This window comes from Stegastes partitus, unplaced genomic scaffold (genome assembly GCF_000690725.1).
Source record: "Stegastes partitus isolate 25-593 unplaced genomic scaffold, Stegastes_partitus-1.0.2 Scaffold273, whole genome shotgun sequence".
In the NCBI taxonomy this organism is placed as follows: domain Eukaryota; kingdom Metazoa; phylum Chordata; class Actinopteri; family Pomacentridae; genus Stegastes; species Stegastes partitus.
The window spans coordinates 468,168-487,120 of NW_007578004.1; the positions used below are offsets into that span (position 1 = coordinate 468,168).

Consider the following 18,953-nt stretch of genomic DNA (forward strand, 5'->3'; position numbering starts at 1 on the left):
GTGCTAACCACTGCTCCACCTTGCAGCCCACAAAGGAAAATGTTTTTGGCTCTTAAAGAGTTCTGAAGCTGTTTTACCCACAAGTTATTGTTGCTCTTCAGTTTCTTTTGTGCATTACATTATGGAGGAATAGTGTCGAACAGCTGAACTTGGAGCTAAATGCTAACATTAGCATGCTTACATACTGATGTTCACCTTAACATGACTGAGTTGTCAGCCTGCTAAATTCTGCTAATTAGGTGTAAACACCAAGTACAGCTGAGTGTATTTTTGCAGATATTTAGCAATAAATTAAAAACAGCAACAAAATGTTGTGAGTTCACAAAAGTTAATGAAATTTCCCCTGAGAGGAAACCGAGTGTGTGAACCAAATTTCTCAATAATCTGTTGAAAATTTGTTGAGATATTTCACTGAAAACCACAAATGTGGGACGTCAGGGGAACCAGACCTATTTGGACTCATCCTCTGGGGACCATGAATGTCATAGCAAATCATCCATCCAATTACTACTATTAAATACTACTAATACTACGCTACCAGAGCATTTAGTCAGATATCTTTACTGGACCACAAAACCCACTAATCCATACTTCGAAGCCTGCTGGTGCCTGTCCGTCCTGGTTGGGTAATGGTCCGGCGTTTCCCAGGAAACCGAACATACGGTCGACCATGTCCGAGTGGTCGACGGGCTGCTCCTTCTCCCTCTCCATCTGCTCTAGCAGCTCCTTCTTCCTCCTCGCCTCCTCCTTCTCCTCCCTCTCCCTCTCCTCCTGCTGCTGGGCCAGTTGGACCAGCCGCTCCTGGTGCTTCCTCTCGGCCTCGGCTTTGGCCCTCCGAGCCGTCATCTGATTCCTCAGACGCTCCTCCTCTGCCAGGCGCTGACGCTCGGCTTCCAGGCGACGCTGCAGCTGTGAAGGGAGGATACAGAGGGACAAGAGTTCATAGAGTCAGGTTTAGGTGTTGACACTGATTTTACTCATTAATTTACTGTCTTGTCTGTTAGTTTCTTACTATTAGTCTGCAGAAGCGATGAAGGGAAGCGTTACAGGAAAAACAACATTTTTCTAAGAAATATGTGACTAGACAACAAGAGTCAAAGAATATATAAAGTATTCTTTAATGCCCAACACAACATAAAGTACTTTTAACTGTTTAAAGGGCCTTACAGTGAGTGCTACAGAAGAATAAATCTAAACTTCTACAATAAAAAAACAATAAAGGAGTCAAAGCCACAATGCTCTGACTGAATATTAACATATTTGACAATGACAATGTGTAACAGCAGCTGCTTCTGGTCTGCCAGCTGTTCTGCTGTTGGGCTCACCCTCCTCGCTGTCGTATCACTCAGGAATGCTAATCGAATGTTCTCCGAAAGCTCAACTTACTAACAAACTGAGATCTGACAAACATTTACGAAACAAAACAATTTATTCAACAGTCTTTCAGGGCAGGGAAGTTAAAGATTTGCAACCATGGCAAACAAAATGCAAAATCTTTTTTTTTTTTTTTTTTAAAAAAAGCTCACAAACATACATGCAGGCAGGTTTAAACAAACTCACTTAAAAAAAATATGTATCAAAAGAAGGTGTTCTGGTGACATAATTTAGGCCCAAAGTGTTCAGTATTAAACAAGTAAGTAGTCAGACAAAACGTACAAATAAAACAACAGTTTGCAAAAGAAATTAAACTCAAGTCATGATTCAAACAGATGAAACTAAAATGCCCGAACTGGAAGTAAAAAAACATGTTCACTTGCTGAATAATATATCCTCCCACTGACAGATGCCATTGTAACAAGATAATCAATATAATCAAGGATTAATTATTTACATGACTCGTCAGTGGTTTGAATGTTGGGGCAAATTGGTGTGTGTTGAAAGGTTTTTTTTTTTTTGGCGGCTTCACTCATAAATTCCGACATTAATGGCAAAGTATACAAAAAGAGATGAGGTTTATAGGCACCTGTCTGATTCTGAATTCAGCACCTTTTATTTTTTGTATCCTACCTGTAAATATATCACAAAAAATGTTAAACAAGAATTGATTTCCTACTTAGGTTGGAAAAGTACTAAGCAATGGAACAAATGGGTTTAAAATAGTGTTAAATCACAGCAATGCTTCAGTGGAAAGCAGAAAAAAATTAGTATTCTTACTTCCAGAAGTTTTCTTTACCTTCAGAAAGTTCTACAAAAGTTTGTTTTTATTTCATTAGAGAGATGATACAGAGTGTTTGTAATGGCACTTTAGATTTTCTTAACAATCAACCCTGAATTCTTTAAATATTTGTATTGCTGTCGCGGTTTTCATGAAAAAAAAAGAAGCTGGACAGTTAGCTTAGCATAAAGACCAAAACCAGGGGAAAGAGTTAGCCTTGTTGCTTCTTAAGGTCACAAAATCACTAAGTGCCACTTTTCAACTTTTTTTTTTGCAAATATTCAATGACATTAAATGAGGTAAAATGTGTTATTTTGTGAGCATTACAGGTACATGTTGGTGAATTTTATTAATTCGGAATGAGGCAGGCTAGCAGGTTTCCCTTGTTTCCAGTCTTTATGCTAAGCTAACCTAATTCTCTGCAAAAATGGAAATAACCATCAGTACCCCACAAGTTGCATCTAATCATGTCATTACAAGAGCAAATATAATAAGGCGTCACAGTTTCATCACATCGGTCTATGACCCTCAGCACCAGTAGGCCTCTCTGCCTGACATGTGAACAACACGATGTAGGTAGCAGTAGTAAATGTAATGACTCTTTACCTCTGCCCTGAGCCGCTGGCAGAGGCGCCTGGCTATCATGCCCCTGGTGTAGGCCTGGATGGTCAGCACGGCACGAAGACGCCGCCAAAACGTCTGCCGGATGAGGAAGCCGCGGCACCGAGCCTGGATGAGGGTAACGCGAAGGCGAGTCATCCGGTAGTTTCTGTAGTATTTCCTCGACCTGTAGACCGCCTGGAGGCGCACAAAGCCTGACCGCATCTGCAGGAGAGAGATGTGTCGTACAGGTCAGGTGTTGGTATTCTGCAATCAGATTTGTGTACATATTATGTAGTGACATGGCTTAACTGGTTTCTGAACCCCAAAACCTACCAGTGGGTATAAAAGACATGTTACAATTAAAAAAGTGCAAAATTACAAAATGTACAAGCACCTGAAAGTGTAAAATCAGAAAGAGATGCCAGATTTTAAACTGTTCTTGAACTAATCATATGTGACGAGCAGTTTGAAGATGAAAGTCTAAGCTTTACATTCATCAGAATCACTTGATTCTATGTCTCATTTAAAAAATTGCCCCCAAAACATTTCACTCATTTTTGCAAAAATTACAATTTTATATATATATATATATATGAAACCAAAATTGACTTTTCTGTGAGAAACAGTCATGTGACAAATTTGTATTCAATTGAACTGCAGGCAGTATTTACACAGAGCAGACACAAGACAAGTATGTAAACAAATTAGAGACTGACAGGAAAATAAAACAAACTTGAGCACAACACACACAGCACAATAGCACGCAGAGGAGCAAGTTAAACATGAAGTTTGTAGGGGTTTTAAAAACGCAAATAATTTTTTGGTTTTCCTTTATAACTGTGTCATAGTGCACAGCAGACCTTTTTGAACTCCCTATACTTCAAGGCATGCTTGTTCTGTTTCCATAGATATGCAGGACTTTACTTTCTGTATTAAGGAGTTTATAAGACCTGTCATTTTATAGCAACTCCGGTTCAGCCTCAGTTCTTAATGAGCACTGTTCCTGTCAAATAAATGAAAGTGACATGAGTATGGTGCACAAATAGTGTGACGAAAGTTGATTTGTGCAGCTTGTAGCTAAAAAACCATGGAGGGCATAGGAAAAAAGAGGTAGAAAGCAGGATTTTAACAATATTTTAATCCAAGAAAAAAATATAAAAACAACAGATTGATTGTGCAAACAACTCACAATTTGGTAATTCTTCCTGGATCGATAACCCCTCCAGACCTTCTGAATAAAAGTCACAGCGCTCCTCAGTCTGAGGAAGTTTGTCCTACAAAAACACAAACAAAAGGAAATAAGATTTAAAACCAGAAATGCTGAATGTTTTCCTTAGAACTGAATAGGAAATTTACCCGACATATACAGGACTCTGAATAAGCTGAGGTCTCTTCTAGAAAGTTGCCCACCTTTCTTTCAGTCCTCGCACTGCCTTCTGGATGAGGATGACCTTATCAGTGATGGCTTTGTCCCTCTCGATCTCCAGCTGCATGTCGTGGTGGTCCTGAGGAGAAACAACATGAAATAAGTTTTCAAATTTTACATAAATCCTTTGCCAATGTGTTGCACATTACTAAATACATTTAGAGGTGATAGAAATATCTCAACTTCACTACAACAAGAGATCATTGGAGATAAGTATTGCAAAAGGCAACCACAGCTCTATTTGGTACTAATGTTCCCATGTGGGGTAATCTGGCCCATTTTTTAAAAGATTTCACCTTCAGTAGGAATTAATTGAGCTGAGAATAAGAGCCACAGACGGTTTAAGGAACTTATTAGCTGCACTTCCTCTGCAGGAACTTTCATTCATTTCATTTCATTTTACAACCACTATTAAAAATCTGCACCTGCAGCAAGCTACAACAACTCAACAACTATGTTGGTTTTGTTTGCTACAAAATGAATCCTATGATAGATGGACCGATGAAGGGGTCCAGGTCTTGTAAAGCATTTATGTAGAGAAAGACACGTGAATGAAAAGACTCATGTCATCCTTTTTTTTTGTCTTGTTTAATGTCTCCTGACTAATTCGTCTGATTTTTACAGGGCTTTAAAATGGAAATGCAGTTAACAAAGTGCAGAAGAAACCTTTAAATTTCTTGAAAAATCCCTGGAACTAAAAGTTCTGGCAGACTCTTTTGGAAATGCAGCTGTTCTTGGTTTTGGTTCCCATATTGCATTTGGATTCAACGAAATTATAAAACATCACATCATCTGCATAAGTGCAATAAATATGCAATTGCAGTGCATAAATAGCCACCACAAAAAATAAAGTAGGATTTAAATCAAAGCATGTGAAAAACAATGGTGGACAAAATGAAGCTAGGAGCATTGTTTGTACATTTACATACTCATTTTTCACATTTTCTTTTGCTTTTTTAAAAATAAACAGCACAGACAGCTACCGAGATGTGCTTTAGAGTCAGTAAGCTGCAGTAACGCCCAACGCAACTCAATCCTCCAGGACTCAGGAAGTTAACTTTTACAGGAGAAAACCAACCTTTAGGAAAATCTTGGTCTTTCCAATCTGCCAGTCGTCATGTTTCCCCAGTCGGGCCAAGACTATCTGCTGGCAGGTCCCTCTGAGGTCCTCCTGCAAGGAAACAGACCTATGTAAAAGTGACAATTCCCCAAACAGTAAAGACTTTACAGTGGCATGGTGATGTAGTGCTCATCATACATGATGTCAAAAAGAAACGTTGCATTTGTCAGCTTCTGTCTCAGATAACTAGTATAGGAGCCAAAGCACACTAAGTAGTATTTTGAATTATAAGAGGCTCATAGTTGTCTTTATTGTCTTTATAAGCTAGGTTTCCTATAGCCAAGAGCCCATGTTTGGTGTATAGAACTCATAATACTGTGTTCAGTAACTGAGTAGTGTTAATTTTATTGTGTTATTCTGATAAATAATTTTACATTTATGATCTTATAAAGATCCCAGAGTATCTCAGATTGTTTGCACAGATTGAGTCAGAAAAAAATGTTTATTAACTCAGATGTAATTTGCTTTATTTGGTTTTGCTGTTTCTTTAAGATACTGACAGATTTTTTTTTACGTGCTTACGGCAGCATTTGTTTTTTCCGGGTAAGTGCGCCGAAAGGAAAAGGCAGAGATGGAGGTGATACAATTTTCGTACCGTAGCTGCAAGCTTATGTCGGCAGTATCAGCCAACTTCGGTAGTTGTTTAGCTGTTGTTTACTTCGATCACTCCTGTAACAAGATCGCCCTGTGAAATCCAAATAAATTTTCGCTCGATGTTTTTTTACATTGGAGTACTGTGGAGTTCTTCACGGCTAACAACTTAGCCGCTTCAGCACGAGTGACGCAAACAACCTCTCGCCAGCCATCGGCCCTCACAACTAGTGCAGCGTCAGTGCTACAACAGACGCTTTTCAAACAACCAGATCACATCCAATACATCCAAATACATTATTTTGTTGTATAAAACAAGAGGTATATTCATTTAATTCCAGTACAAATATTTTTAGTTTTATTATCCTTCACAAAGAATCACCACAGATTTAAACATTAGCATAATAACTACAAATAAGTGCAAAAAAAAAACAAAAAACAAAAATAAGCTCAAATCTCTGCTCTGTGTTTTGTGTTGAGCCTCAATGGCCTTATTGAGACTGGCAGTCCAGCTCCATTTCTTGGCATATACAGATTGTATGTACGTTGATTTTTAGAGAGTCGGGACATTAAAGTGTGATGTTTCGCAAATTGGATCTAAACCAGATTTGAAGGTGGTTTAAAAAGTAATTCTAATCATCCATCATCTATACACCGCTTAATCCTCACTAGGGTCGCAGGGGGGGGCTGGAGCCTATCCCAGCTGACTGAGGGTGAAGGCAGGGGACACCCTGGACAGGTCACCAGTCCATCGCAGGGCCACACTGAGAGACAGACAACCAAGCACACTCACATTCACACCTACGGACAATTTAGAATCACCAATTAACCTCAGCATGTTTTTCGATTGTGTGGGAGGAAGCTGGAGAACCCGGAGAGAACCCACGCTGCACGGGGAGAACACGCAAACTCCACGCAGAAAGATTCTGGTGCCCCCACCAGGACGTGAACCGGCAACCTTCTTGCTGCGAGGCAACAGTGCTACCAACTGCACCATCTCGCCACCCTAATTCTAATCAGATTTCTACAAATGCATGTCAGTAACAAAAACAGGAAGTTTCCAAAAGTCAAACTATATCGATTTGGGTGAACTGATCCTTTAATAGCAACACCAGTAGCTCCTCTGAAAATGTCTAACCAGATTAAGAACTATCAAAGAAGACTGTGCTGTTGACCTGTACGTGAGCCGGTTTGACGCCGGGCATCAGAACTCGATACCGATCCACAAACTCGCCAAAGCTGTATCTGATTGGATAACCTGCCCGCCTGATCCGGATGGTCTCCATCATGCCAGAGTATCGCAGCTGACGAATGCACAGCTCTCTGTCAAATAACTAAGAAAAAAAAACCCACACAGAAACACAAAAGCAACGTTAAAATCAGATGTTAACACAAAGTTTTAAGATTTGTATTTTAGCATATTCCATGTCAAACAAAACAAAAAAATTAAGTGTAAATCACTTTAAAAAACAAAACTGTGTATTCAAAGCCCTACGCTCATAGATGAAGTCATTTATGCTTATAGATCTATTGGCACAAGTGTTCTGTAACATTAGTTGACTGAATTTGGTGCAAAGAGTAAATGAAAAATGAGGTTAAAGAATATATAAATATAATATTCAAGAAGAAATTCCACTTTGAGATTTCAAGTTTTTCTTTTAAAATGAGAGCTAAATTACTGGAAGTAAATCAAGATTTATACTTAAACTATATATTTATATTATATTGCACTGTTTAATTTTAATTTATGTATATTCTACCAAATCACAACAAGTCATTAAAGGGCACTTCACATAATGAGGTCAAAACCTAAAGAAGATATTCAAGAGAACCATATCAATGTCAAGTTGAAACAGGCAGAACAGAAAGAGACACAAGCAAAGAAAACAGAGCACAAAAATAGAATATAGTAATGCTTTTCTTTAAGTAAAAAAGAGCTAAAATAGAATTTTAGAAAAGTACATTTAAAAAAAAAAATGTTTTATTTGACTTTCAGGATCACAGTTTTCATGCAGTAAATTCAGACTGGATGAGCCAAAAAGCTTTAAATGACAATAAATACAGACAGAAGAACCCAGACACAAACACACCAACAGAGTAAACTCACCATAGGCTTTTTGAGCTCATTGGGTTTTATGCAGCGAACAAAGAATGGCTGGCAAACGCTAAGCGTCCTCATCAGCATCTCAAGGGAACGTTTGAACTGACTGCTCAGAGTGGGAGAGCGTTTCCTAGTCTCAACGCCCTGCAAACACAAACACACACATATACAGTCTTGACTGTTTCAGACGGTGAATATCCCTCCTTTAATATGTATGTTTTTGAAATATAGCTGTTGAGGATACTATGAAAAGTACCTTTATTTAAAACTGATGATGTGTGTTCAAATTTAAATATCACAGTGCATTTTTAACTTTGTTTGCTCAAAGCATTTTTGTTTGATTTTCTAGCTGCCTGAAAAAACCTGCTGAAGTTTTACTGTCACAATCGATTATTCAAATAATTTTGTGCTTATTTTCTAAATGTATAAAACAATAAGTTAGTATTTAAAATGTGAGATTTGAAAATGAAAATGTAAAGCCCAAGATGATGTGTTCAAATGTCTTTTTTTGTCTGAGCAACAAAAGTCAAAGCTATTTGGGTTTGGCATTTATACCAGAAAAATTACTTAAATAACCAGTCAATTTGCAAAACATTCTGTCAGTCAATTCATTGTTTCAACTCCAAATTGGAATTTCAAGACATTTAATCTGCCATTTTAAAGGACACAGATAAATAAATAAATAATTTTTTTTTCTCAGATCAAAAAGAAAACATTGCAACAGTATCACCAACATTCTTGCACGTTGCTGACTTGAAGGATCAGTTTGTAGGATTTAGTCACATATGACATTTTTAAGCTTGCAGGAGGACCTACAGTGGCTGCCAGTTCAATGTTCTAGAGCCAGTGTTCGGTTTGTCTTATCTGGGCTTCTGCAAAAACACGGCGGATATGCGGGCTCATTCTAAGCTAACAAAAACAAAGTACAACATAGATATGAATACAAATCCATTTCTGCCCACAGATCCTCCTAAATCCTACACCCTGGGCTTTTAATAATAACTCTTTTTCTTAAAAACACATCAATGAGGACAGCAGAAGACTTTATCTGTGAAGTTTAATTTAGGAAAGTTCTTTCTGTAATAAAACACTATTAATGTGAGTGTAGGAATGCACTTTTTCATTCTTAACAGGTTGCTGTTCATCTGTCAGCACTGATGAATCCGACAGTGAAGGTTAATATCTCTGCCTAAAAACAATTTAATTACAAATTCCTTAAAACAAAAAAATAAAAATGCTTTAAAAAGTTTCTGTTGAGACTTTGCTTTTCTGTGAGCACTTTAGGGACAACAAAATAACAGGAAAACAGAAACAAGATTGCCTTTCAGTTTTAGTTTTTTTTTTAAATTTATGTAATTTTTGGCCCATTTCAAGATAAAAATGGGAAGCGCAAAGTCTTGATCTTGACAAAAAACAAAATCTTGTTATGTTTTCCGGATTTAATTAATGAAATCAAAACAATTGATGGACCAATCTGTCTTCCTAAATCCAGTTTTAATTGGACTGTGCAAATCAATGCAACAACTTGCAAAACATTCTTCTTTTATACTTATGTTGATAAGTAATACTTTTCCCCTCCTCACTTTTAAGAACGGGTGGACAAAATATTAGGAACTCTTTTCAATGCAATGCAGTCAAGTACACCACCGTCATCTGAATAATAAACATAGATGAGATATATCAGCTTTCAAGCAGCTTCCACAAAAAGTTCTTTGAAACAAACATTTATATATTTTACATAATCTAATTATTGCTTTCATTATGTTGAAGAAAATCTGTTTCTTTTTCATATTCAACACAGCTGCTACTTTTAACATGCACAATGGAAACACAGGGTGCACACGTTATTTCTACTGCACACAACAGAGAAACGAAACAGGAGACAACACAGAGAATGTGCCGGCTCATATTTCAAGCTAAATCAACACCATGTTCCCTCTGGCTTCTGCTACAACAAACTACACACCTGTGGAATAAAGAAAAGGGCTTGAGGAGGCAGAGGGATGCCGCTAGCTGCATCGTGGATATTTGGATTCAGTCTAAGCAAACGCACACAGGGTTGAAATGACCACATGTTGCTAGAGGGTGTTGATTACCTTGGGAGCAGGGGTGCTGGGCTGCTGATAGCCACACAGAAACTGATGTCAGAGGAAAAGACGGAGCAAACAGAGAAGAGACAGCAGAGTGAGAGGAGGGGAGTGCCATTAGTAAAAAGCCAACACTGTGAGGAGAAAAGCTGAAGGGAGGCAAAAGTCACCAGTGACATTATCACTTGAAGACACCTTCAACAGCATAATAAGAGAGAGAGAAAAAATAGAGTGAACGGGTAAAGTGTCTCCTGGTCTCACCATGGCGACGTCAGCCTGAAAGATCTGCTTAATGAACTTATTCTTGGACGAGTGGACGAGCTGGATGATATCGGTGTGGAGGCTGTCTCGGTTCTTCTCCAGGAACCCTAAACGAAGGATGTAGACAGAAACAGTGAGAGGACATAGCTGATGCATTTAGTTTGGACAAAAAAACTTTAAAAGTTGAATCAGCATGGAATTACTGTCAGACAAGAGGGTTGCAAATAAAGCTGAGGTAGAAAAATCTAATCAGAATCAACATTTTTACAGCAATGTATGTAGCAGTGTATACAGCGTCTGGTGGCTGAGCCTTGGGGCCCAGTGGGGCTTGGTCGGGCACAGCCCAAAGAAGCAACACGGGGCCACTTCCCAGAGGACCCACCACCCTCAGGGAAGGGGAGCGGAATTGGGTGCTATGCCCACCGGGTGGTAGGCAGGAGTCCTGGTGGCGTAGACTAGCTCTGGGGACATGGAATGTCACCTCACTGGCAGGGAAGGAGCCTGAGCTGGTGCAGGAGGTGGAGCACTACCGGCTAGATATAGTCGGCCTCACCTCCAACACAGCAAGGGCTCCGGAACCATACTCCTGGAGAGGGGTTGGACTCTCTCCTTTTCCGGAGTTGCCCTCGGTGAGAGGCACCAGGCGGGTGTGGGGATACTCACAAGCCCCTGGCTGAGCGCCGCCTTGTTGGAGTTCTCCCCGGAGAACGAGAGGGTAGCCTCTCTGCGACTGCGTGTTGCAGAGGGGAAAACGCTGACTGTTGTTTGTGCTTATGCACCAAACGGCAGCTCAGAGTATTCGGCCTTCTTGGAGTCACTGGGTGGTGTCCTGGAATAGGTGCTGCCTGGGGACTCCATATTTCTCCTGGGGGACTACTTGCTCACGTGGGCAATGACGGTGAAACCTGGAGGGGCATAATTGGGAGGAACGGCCTGCCTGATCTGAACCCAAACTGTGTTTTGCTTTTGGACTTCTGTGTTAGCCATGGATTGGCCGTAAAAAACACTATATTCGAACACAAGGTTGCTCATAAGTGTACTTGGTACCAGAGCACCTTAGGCCAAAGGTCGATGATCGACTTTGTAGTCGTATCATCAGATCTGCGGGCATATGTTTTGGACACTCGGGTGAAGAGAGGAGTAGAGCTGTCAACTGATCACCACCTGGTGGTGAGTTGGATCCGATGGCGGGGAAGGCTGCCGGACAGACCTGGTAAACCCAAAGGCGTAGTGCGGGTGAACTGGGAACGTCTGGCAGAGGCCCCTGTCCGTGGGATTTTCAATTCCCACCTCCAGAAGAGTTTTTCCTGCATCCCGGGGGAGGTTGGGAACATGGAGTCAGAGTGGTCCATGTTCAAAGCCTCCATTGCAGAAGCAGCAGTAAGGAGCTGTGGCCAGAATGTCACTGGTGCCTGTCGCGGCGGCAACCCCAAAACCCGCGGCGGCAACCCCAAAACCAGCGGTGAGGGATGCCATCAGGCTGAAGAAGGAGACCTTTCGGGCCTGTTTGGCTCGGGGGTCTCCTGAAGCAGCAGGCAGGTACCGGCTGGCCAAAAGGGCTGCAGCTGCGGCGGTCGAGGAAGCTAAAACTCGGGTGTGGGAGGAGTTCGGGGAGGCTATGGAGAAGGACTTTCGGTCGGCCCCGAGGAAGTTCTGGCAAACCGTCCGATGCCTCAGAAAGGGGAGGCAGGGATTCGCCCAGGCTGTGTACAGTCGGGGAGGAGAACTGCTGACCCAGACTGGGGATCTCGTTGACCGGTGGAAAGAGCACTTTGAGGAACTCCTGAACCCGGTAAACACGTCCTCAGCTGAAGGGGCAGAGCCTGAAGACTCGGGGGCTTCTGCGTCCATATCCGTGGTAGAGGTCGCTGAGGTAGTTAAGAAGTTCCTCGGTGGCAAAGCGCCAGGTGTGGACAAGATTCATTGTCGGACTGTCATGGCTGACACATCTCTTCAATGTCGAGAGCGGTCGCTGGGCTCAGCCTTAGAGATAGGGTGAGGAGCTCGGACATCCGGAGGGAGCTTGGAGTAGAGCCGCTGCTCCTTCGCGTCGAAAGGAGCCAGTTGAGGTGGTATGGACATCTGGTTCAGATGCCTCCTCTGGAGGCTTCCTCTGGAGGTTTTCCGAACACGTCCACCTGGGAGGAGACCCCGGGGCAGACCCAGAACCCGCTGGAGGGATTATATCTCTCGGCTGGCCTGGGAACGCCTGGGTCTGGGACGACCTGCTCCACCTACTGCCTCCCCGACCCGACCCCGGATAAGCGGAAGACAATGGATGGATGGATGGATGGATGGATGGATGTATTTTTCACTTTTGCTTTGTGGATGTGAAGGTTGAAGGTTTGGATGCACAGCACAAGTTTATAATGACCAACTCAACATTAAAAACTAGACAAAGGACATATATATGACTCTTAATGCATGTATGTTTTCCTATGATCCCATGAAGTATTTACAGAACTGAACTACTTAACAACCTGAATATAATTCTGCCCAGCAAACAGTCAGTTCTAAAAACTTTTCCAGTATTTTCTCTTGAAAGTCAGAGCCAAAATGGCAGCAATAAACCGTCGCAAATAACAGCGTATAATCACAAAAAGCAACATAAATGAAAAGCAAAAGGAAAAGAGAACATACCTCTGGTCTCATAATGCACCACTCCAGCAAAGTGTTGGATGCCAAACTGGGTTTCATAACAGTTTTTTGGAGGGATGTAGTTGGAGTTGAGCTTGTGTTGTGAGTTGAGCTTGTACAGCATTGTAGCATCTGTTCCCTAAAAAAAGGATAAAAAAAACCACACATCAAAATTTTTGTTTTGTAAAGCTACTGTTCTGCATTTACCAGGATGTTCTAGATCATTTAAGTAGTTTACACCACTAACTTGAATTAATGGCCCAAAACTGATCAGCAAATCTGCATATCTCCACAAAACTATTGTATTAATATACACAATATTTTTGTAACTTCTCATGAGAAACATTTTCCGGTTCCCCAGTGTCACTCTGTCGTATTGTACCTTTGGAAACTTGCTCTCTTCATCAATGAGGGAGATGATGTTCATGGGTTTGTTGGCAATCATGTCCAGTGCATCCTGGTTGTCAGTGAACTCAATGTGCTGCCAGCTGATGTCCTCCAGGTTGTATTCCTCCTGCTCCAGTTTGAAGACGTGACGAACAAAGAACTGCTGCAGGTTCTCGTTGGCAAAGTTGATGCAAAGCTGTTCAAAACTGCAGTTTGAAGAATAGAGTGAGAAGAAGATGTGAAAGTGTCAAATTAGCAGGAATAACACTAAATTAGATGAATGGCTCAATAACAACATCAAACTATAAAATATAAATTACCTGTTGACAATGAAGTTCTCAAAGCCAAAGATGTCCAGCAGCCCGATCGACCTTCGTATGATGTTCGTCTCGGAGGAAGGAGGTCGGTATATGGCAGCATTAATCTTCTCCACTATCCAGACAAACAGCCTCCCGTAGATCCCCTGATAATAAAGCACAAAGTCAATAACACAAATAAAATTGGTGAAGAGTCGAAAAGTTAGCATAACACATAGAAATACAAGCCACATTAATTGTAAATACAGCAGGTTGAAATAAAACAGAATTCTCTTTAAAGAAGAGACTTCTGTAATTTTCTAAAGCTCTAACTTATATTTTCAGCTGTTGGGCCACTGTTCACAGAATAATGAATAAAGTCACCTTAATGACATTACTGTATTTGTGTAGAAACCGTCAGTTAAACAGAACACAGCTGAAAAGAAGAAATGAATTACAGGTTGACTAAGCTGTTAACGATAGATGAAAACATGAAATGTCAAAAGTATCAGGATGAAATAAAAGCTTCAAACTGCATTAAAGATGCAGTTTGTCTGATCTCAAAGTCATCATTAAAGATGAAGAAAGATCCAGCAGAGGCCAAGTGATACGTTTTGGAGCAGGTCTATGGGATGCTGAAAACCAGCAGTAAAATTTTTAACATCAATAAGGAACCTAGAAGACAGCCATTAGACAACACACATATCTTCGTACCAGTTTGGAGAAGCTCTGAGCGATGAAAAGCTTTGACTCAAAGTTTCAAAGGCTTCCCTGTGGAGTTCACGTTGACATTTTCTGTTAACAAATCTTTCTCTGAAGCAGTTAAAGATCAGTACCTTAACAAAGGCATCCCTCACATCCAGGCCTTGCTCTACGCTGAGAGGCGTGGCGACACTTTCGCCTCGTGTGATGAGGGTTCGAGTGGTCAAACACACCATCACGTCTTTGGGCTCCACCTACGACACAACAACAAACAAGAAGAACGACAGTGATTGACAGAAAAGTCATGAAAATGAACTTTGATCTAAAGCAGATTCCCTCCTTTCTAAGACAGAAAAACAAGTATTTGTCAGGCATATTAACGTGTTATATACCAGGTTTAGACTTCGCAATATTTGTGTCTCATAAGATGGTTACTGTGTCAGATTAGGTGATTATAGAGTCATACATTTTTGCAGAGACACATGACAAATACGCATTTGTCACAGATCAATTTTAGATTGTTTTCTTTCAGGACCATGCCTGCAAAATGTCTTCAGGTAGGAGTGGGCAGGTAATAAAAGAAACCAGAATGTAAAGAAGCCTTGGCAGTAGTGATATTGACTGTTGTGTGTTTAGAAATAATAAAAAAGAAAGAAAGAAAAAGACCTGTGGACACATCTGTGATTTGCATTACGAGCAAAGTATGCATGGAGCAGTGCTTTGGATGACTTGATGCTCTATGTCACCATGTGTCTTTCAGGTTGGGCTACTTGTTGCTGATATCAGTCTAAACCCAGTGTTACATTGCTTTATTGTCAGATTTTAAGCAGGTAGCTTGTTAAGCACCAGACTGAGTTCAGATTTACAGATCACATACAGTTCGCTGGTACAAACCTCCATGAGTGAAGCAGCAGTTACCAGGTCAGGAGATCTCACAACCACACAGGCGTCCAGGTTGTCATACGTACGAGCTGAAGAGAAATCAGAAAGATCAGTGTTTTGCTTTGAGGTTTGACTACTATCTCTGATTCATGTTTCTAAACTGAGTATTTACACACCCTCAAATCGCAGGTTGCCCATGTGCAGGATGGCAGCCAGCAGCTTGGAAATCTCCCAGTTCTCGGTCTCGGTGAACATGAGGACCTTCATGGCTGACAGGATGCTGGAATAATCACTGAGGTCATCTCGACCGTCACACTCTGTGCAGTGACCCTGTGATGAGCAAGAGACACAGAAGTTTAGGTATTTATTTTTGTAGCCAGACCAGAACAGTAGGAGGCAGTTGTGTGCTGCTCTTTAAAACAGACAGTTTGATCTTTACTGTCATTGTTAAACAACAACAAAAGGCAGCTCTTTGAGTTAGCAGCATACAGCAAACACAAAAGAACACAAAATCATCACAAAAAAGGGATTGCACTGTATAAAAAACAAGACTGAACGTTATATAACATAACAAAAAGAGCAGATTATTTCAACTGAGGTAACATTGGGATTAGACGTTGCTAAATCTGAACCATTCATTCCAGCATATTCTTTTATTGTTTAATACCAAAATAAATCGTTTGAAAACACTTATAATGGAAAGTTCACCTTTACAGAGCTTAAGTGGTTTATAGTTTAGTCAGAGTGTCAAAAGAAAAAAAGTTTTATAACTTTTCACTCATTAAACCAGAGTAGAATAAGACAAACGGTGGAAAATGATGTGGAAGTCTGTCTACAGGTGAATGCAAATGGAAATAAAAAATGATCACAGTCAGCTTGAATACTTGTGATTAGACCATTGCATGATAATTATGACAAGTCTACCTGTAGCGTGAACAATCACTGTGATCCTGTAAGTTCACTATGCAGGTCAATTTTAATTATATAATGAGGAAAAGTTATACAGGAGGGAGTTAGCCAAAATTCAGCAGTCTCATAGTTAGACCCCAATTTGAGGTTATTTTGGCACACTCGTTTGTACTGGTTAACAAAGTAATTTTTCATTATATTATTTGGGAAAGATGTTAAAAAGTAAATGTGATAATTCCACCAAAGAGAACAGAAAATGCTTTATTGTGACCGATCAGGTCAAATACGTGGAGCTAATGCATACAACAACACCACGCTACTCATGCTCAAACCCCTCAAGAGTTTTTGAACCTGCAGCTGCAGACCCACCATGGTGAGGTAGGAGTAGTCTGTGGCGAGGCCGAGGCCGAGCTTAGCTTTCATCTCTGGAGCCATGCCCTTCAACATACAGTAGAAAATGTGGTAGTTCCTCTCATCTGGAGCCTACAGGATGAAAAAAAGAAATTAACATTTAAAATGTATTTGACAACAATTCCTCCTGTGAGCACCTTTAATTCAACTGTATAAACAGATGATGAAAGACAATTCAGTAAAAGTTTATGTCAATATAAACAAATGAAACAGAGCTGAATGTAAATACTGTGCTCATTGTTGACACTACAGATGTGTTTAATCCGTAGTTTATGATTTGTTGTCTCACCTGTCGACACACACGAGATTTCTCCAGCAGGTACTGTTCTATTTTAGCTCCTTCGATCGCCCCTCGTTTGTTGAAGTGGATGTCTATGTACTTCCCAAAGCGACTGGAGTTGTCATTACGAATGGTCTTGGCATTGCCGAAGGCTGAATGGATGAACAAATCAGACGGTGATGGTGACAGAAACAGACTGAGCTGTTTAGCAAAAAAAATTGTGGTTTTCAATATCTGTGTTCATTCTCGTCCTTGGAGGATTTCAAGGAACTCTTATCTACATGAGAAGTCCCTAAAGCGCTCAGAAACAATGGAAAGTTGAAAATCTGAATCTTAAAGTCTAAAGACTAATGCAAAACTCCATATGCTGCTTACAATCACACCATAGGACAAAAAACTTCAGAACATCTACAAATTGGAAGATTTCAAGACAACATTGATGAAAGGGCTTTAAAGTTCTCCAAAAAACTAAAATTTGAACATCAACAGTCCCATGAAAAACTCCATCTCTTGCATATTGTGTGATAAATTTCTAAAAAAACGAGTAAGAAGATGCTGTTTCGTGGAGCTTAGTGCTGACCTTCGAGGATGGGTGTGGCCTCCAGGACCTGCTGCTCTATCCAGGAGTGCTGACCGCTGATGGCAGCGAGGAACTGCAGAATCAGCTTTGTGCTCTCGGTCTTCCCAGCTCCAGACTCACCGCTGCCACACAGAAACAACCGTCACATATTCATACTTTATACAGACATGATGAATTCTTTACTAATAAACAGGTGGAGCAGCAGCAGCACACTTGTGGTTTAGTTGTGAAAGAGTATTTTTTAGTTTAAAAAAAAATGTTCCCATTCATTTTTCCCTTAGAAAGACAATATGACACATAGCTGAAGCGCTTCCACAGCTTGAGAAAATACAACTATAAGCTGAAAAGTAACAAAACAAAAGTACAGACCTGGGTACAAAACGCCAAGTTATTCCCAAGGTATATTTCAACAAGAAAAATCCAATCACAGTGGAAAATATTGCGTTCTGCGCCACTAACACCAGATGGAAGATCAGTGCTGAGAGAACTGACAATACAATCTGTAATACTAACAAATTTACCTCCTTATTCAAGGATACAAGGATGAATCTTTTTGATTTCATTATTGCATCACTCTCTCACACACCTTCACCCTACCAGCAAAAACTTGCCTGCAAACATCAATATGTTAAAGATGACAAACCACAACTAGCTTGACTGTTTAGTTAAAAATACAGAAGTATTTAAATTGCTAAATGACTTGAATCGGACATTCTTATATATTCGTTTCACCTTTCCTCTTCTGTATATCTGGGTTTTCATTTGGTGTTACAGTTTTAAATATTTTAATGTTTTAATATGTTTAATATTTAATTTGCTAGTTGCAAATTTGAAAGCGATTCATTGTCAATATTTTCATTTTTCAATATGTTTCACTTCATATATGTCATTTTTATACTTTAATTTATTCGATTTTCCAGATCCCATAGTTTCCATTAAGCACTTTCAAACAATGAAGACATGAATAAATAAATGAGAGTTGATAAAAATAAAAGAGATGGAAATGGTCACATAACACTAAAACTGATCAACTTTCACATATTTCAGCAACTATTGATTTTCCTCAAAGAGATTAATAAAGAAATTTCTCATTACACTGACATTTTATTTACAATTTTTGCAGGTAAATGGGGTTGAATATTTGTTTTTAAACTGCATTTGTGTCACTTTGAGTCCATATAAACACCTGATGATGCAGCACTGGTCCTTGTTGTTCCGCTGCATGTTGAAGTAACAGTTGTCTGCAATGGCAAATATGTGCGGCGGCATCTCGCCGATCTTCTTGTTGGTGTAGAGGCGGATCTGGTCTGGAGTATAGATGGGCAGCAGCTGGTAGGGATTCACTGCTACCAGGATGGAGCCTGTATACGTCTGCAGGAAGCAAAAAACAAAACAAAACAGAACAGTGGGTATCTCAAACAAGGAAAAGACCAAATGGTGCACATTCAGTCACTGTTTTTCATTTTAGAGACAGAACATTTCCACTTTCCCCTGTGATTTTTACAGCTTCTACTTTGTAAAAAAC

The 18,953-nt window shown here is 40.2% G+C and overlaps 1 protein-coding gene across 3 annotated transcripts in view; it reads right to left on the minus strand.

Annotated features, from left to right (window-relative positions):
- Positions 1–18,953, minus strand: part of LOC103357774 (unconventional myosin-VIIa) — a 47,996-nt gene that overhangs the window by 19,111 nt on the left and 9,932 nt on the right. For all 3 annotated transcript variants that reach the window (XM_008282476.1, XM_008282477.1, XM_008282475.1), the window contains exons 4-21: positions 18,615–18,799; positions 17,429–17,550; positions 16,858–17,000; positions 16,527–16,640; positions 15,425–15,578; positions 15,261–15,337; positions 14,501–14,620; positions 13,689–13,831; positions 13,364–13,574; positions 12,985–13,120; positions 10,345–10,451; positions 8,003–8,140; positions 7,071–7,229; positions 5,263–5,355; positions 4,169–4,263; positions 3,948–4,032; positions 2,762–2,980; positions 592–909 (exon numbers count right to left, since the gene is read on the minus strand). In XM_008282476.1, the coding sequence (XP_008280698.1) occupies positions 592–909; positions 2,762–2,980; positions 3,948–4,032; positions 4,169–4,263; positions 5,263–5,355; positions 7,071–7,229; positions 8,003–8,140; positions 10,345–10,451; positions 12,985–13,120; positions 13,364–13,574; positions 13,689–13,831; positions 14,501–14,620; positions 15,261–15,337; positions 15,425–15,578; positions 16,527–16,640; positions 16,858–17,000; positions 17,429–17,550; positions 18,615–18,799 (2,619 nt within the window). The remainder of the gene's footprint in view (positions 1–591; positions 910–2,761; positions 2,981–3,947; positions 4,033–4,168; positions 4,264–5,262; positions 5,356–7,070; positions 7,230–8,002; positions 8,141–10,344; positions 10,452–12,984; positions 13,121–13,363; positions 13,575–13,688; positions 13,832–14,500; positions 14,621–15,260; positions 15,338–15,424; positions 15,579–16,526; positions 16,641–16,857; positions 17,001–17,428; positions 17,551–18,614; positions 18,800–18,953) is intronic.